General features: G+C 38.2%; 1 protein-coding gene across 2 annotated transcripts in view; it reads right to left on the bottom strand.

Annotated features, from left to right (window-relative positions):
* The window catches only part of arhgap1 (Rho GTPase activating protein 1), a 34,096-nt gene that overhangs the window by 21,137 nt on the left and 12,132 nt on the right, over positions 1–827 (bottom strand). Inside the window, exon 3 of one of the 2 annotated variants that reach the window (XM_032505937.1) lies at positions 547–639. In XM_032505937.1, coding sequence (XP_032361828.1) covers positions 547–639 — 93 coding nt within the window. Of the gene's footprint in view, positions 1–546; positions 646–827 lie in introns of both variants that reach the window. The other variant, XM_032505935.1, reaches the window with a different exon arrangement.

Below are 827 nucleotides of genomic sequence, written 5' to 3' on the forward strand. Positions count from 1 at the left end.
AGGTCTTAAGATGGCACAGACCAAATTTGAAGTTAATCAAATGAAATCTCTAGGAGGAGTTCGTTAAATTACGACTTGTGAAATATGGCCAAAATCACACTAATTTCAAACTTTCAATTCAAAATGGCGGACTTTCTGCCTTCGCTGATGTCAGTGCTCGGGCCCTAATAATTCCTTTAGTTTCAATAGGGCCTTGGCTACTGTCGGCGCTTGGGCCCTAAGAAGAGATATCTAAAAACACTTTACAGATAGAGTAGGCCAAGACCACAATTTATAATTTACAAAGACCCAACAATTCCAGTAATTCCCCGAAGAGCAAGCATTTAGTGCGGTGGCAAGGAAAAACTCCTGTTTATGAAGAAACCTCAACATCACCTTTCTACTTTCAATGTATCAAACTGTTCCTACCATTAAAAAAACAGAAGTCCAAATTCTGCATATTAACCTGCACATTTTAATCTGAAGAAGTATTGGTCTACTATTAATGTCACAGTGGGGATTGATGTGAAGAGGGGAAACAAAAAGGTTTAAGATTGGAGGACTGACCTGCCACTTCAATGATCTGGTGCCTGGCGATGTCATAGAATGGATGGTCCCAGGGCAGGTGTGGAGAGCCAGCGTCAAAGCGTTGTGAGATATCTGTCTCTGAAACACACACGCGATTTTTTTTTTTTTTGGTTGGAGTTGTAATAAAATTATTATATATATTAGGGCTGGGCAAGTTAATGCGTTATTATCGCGTTAACTAATTAATTAACGCCAACAATTTTTTTAATCGCGCGTTAACGCAGTTTTTATTATTTCTTTATTATTGTAAAAGTTTGTTG

This window comes from Etheostoma spectabile, chromosome 24 (genome assembly GCF_008692095.1).
Source record: "Etheostoma spectabile isolate EspeVRDwgs_2016 chromosome 24, UIUC_Espe_1.0, whole genome shotgun sequence".
Classification (NCBI taxonomy): Eukaryota; Metazoa; Chordata; class Actinopteri; order Perciformes; family Percidae; genus Etheostoma; species Etheostoma spectabile.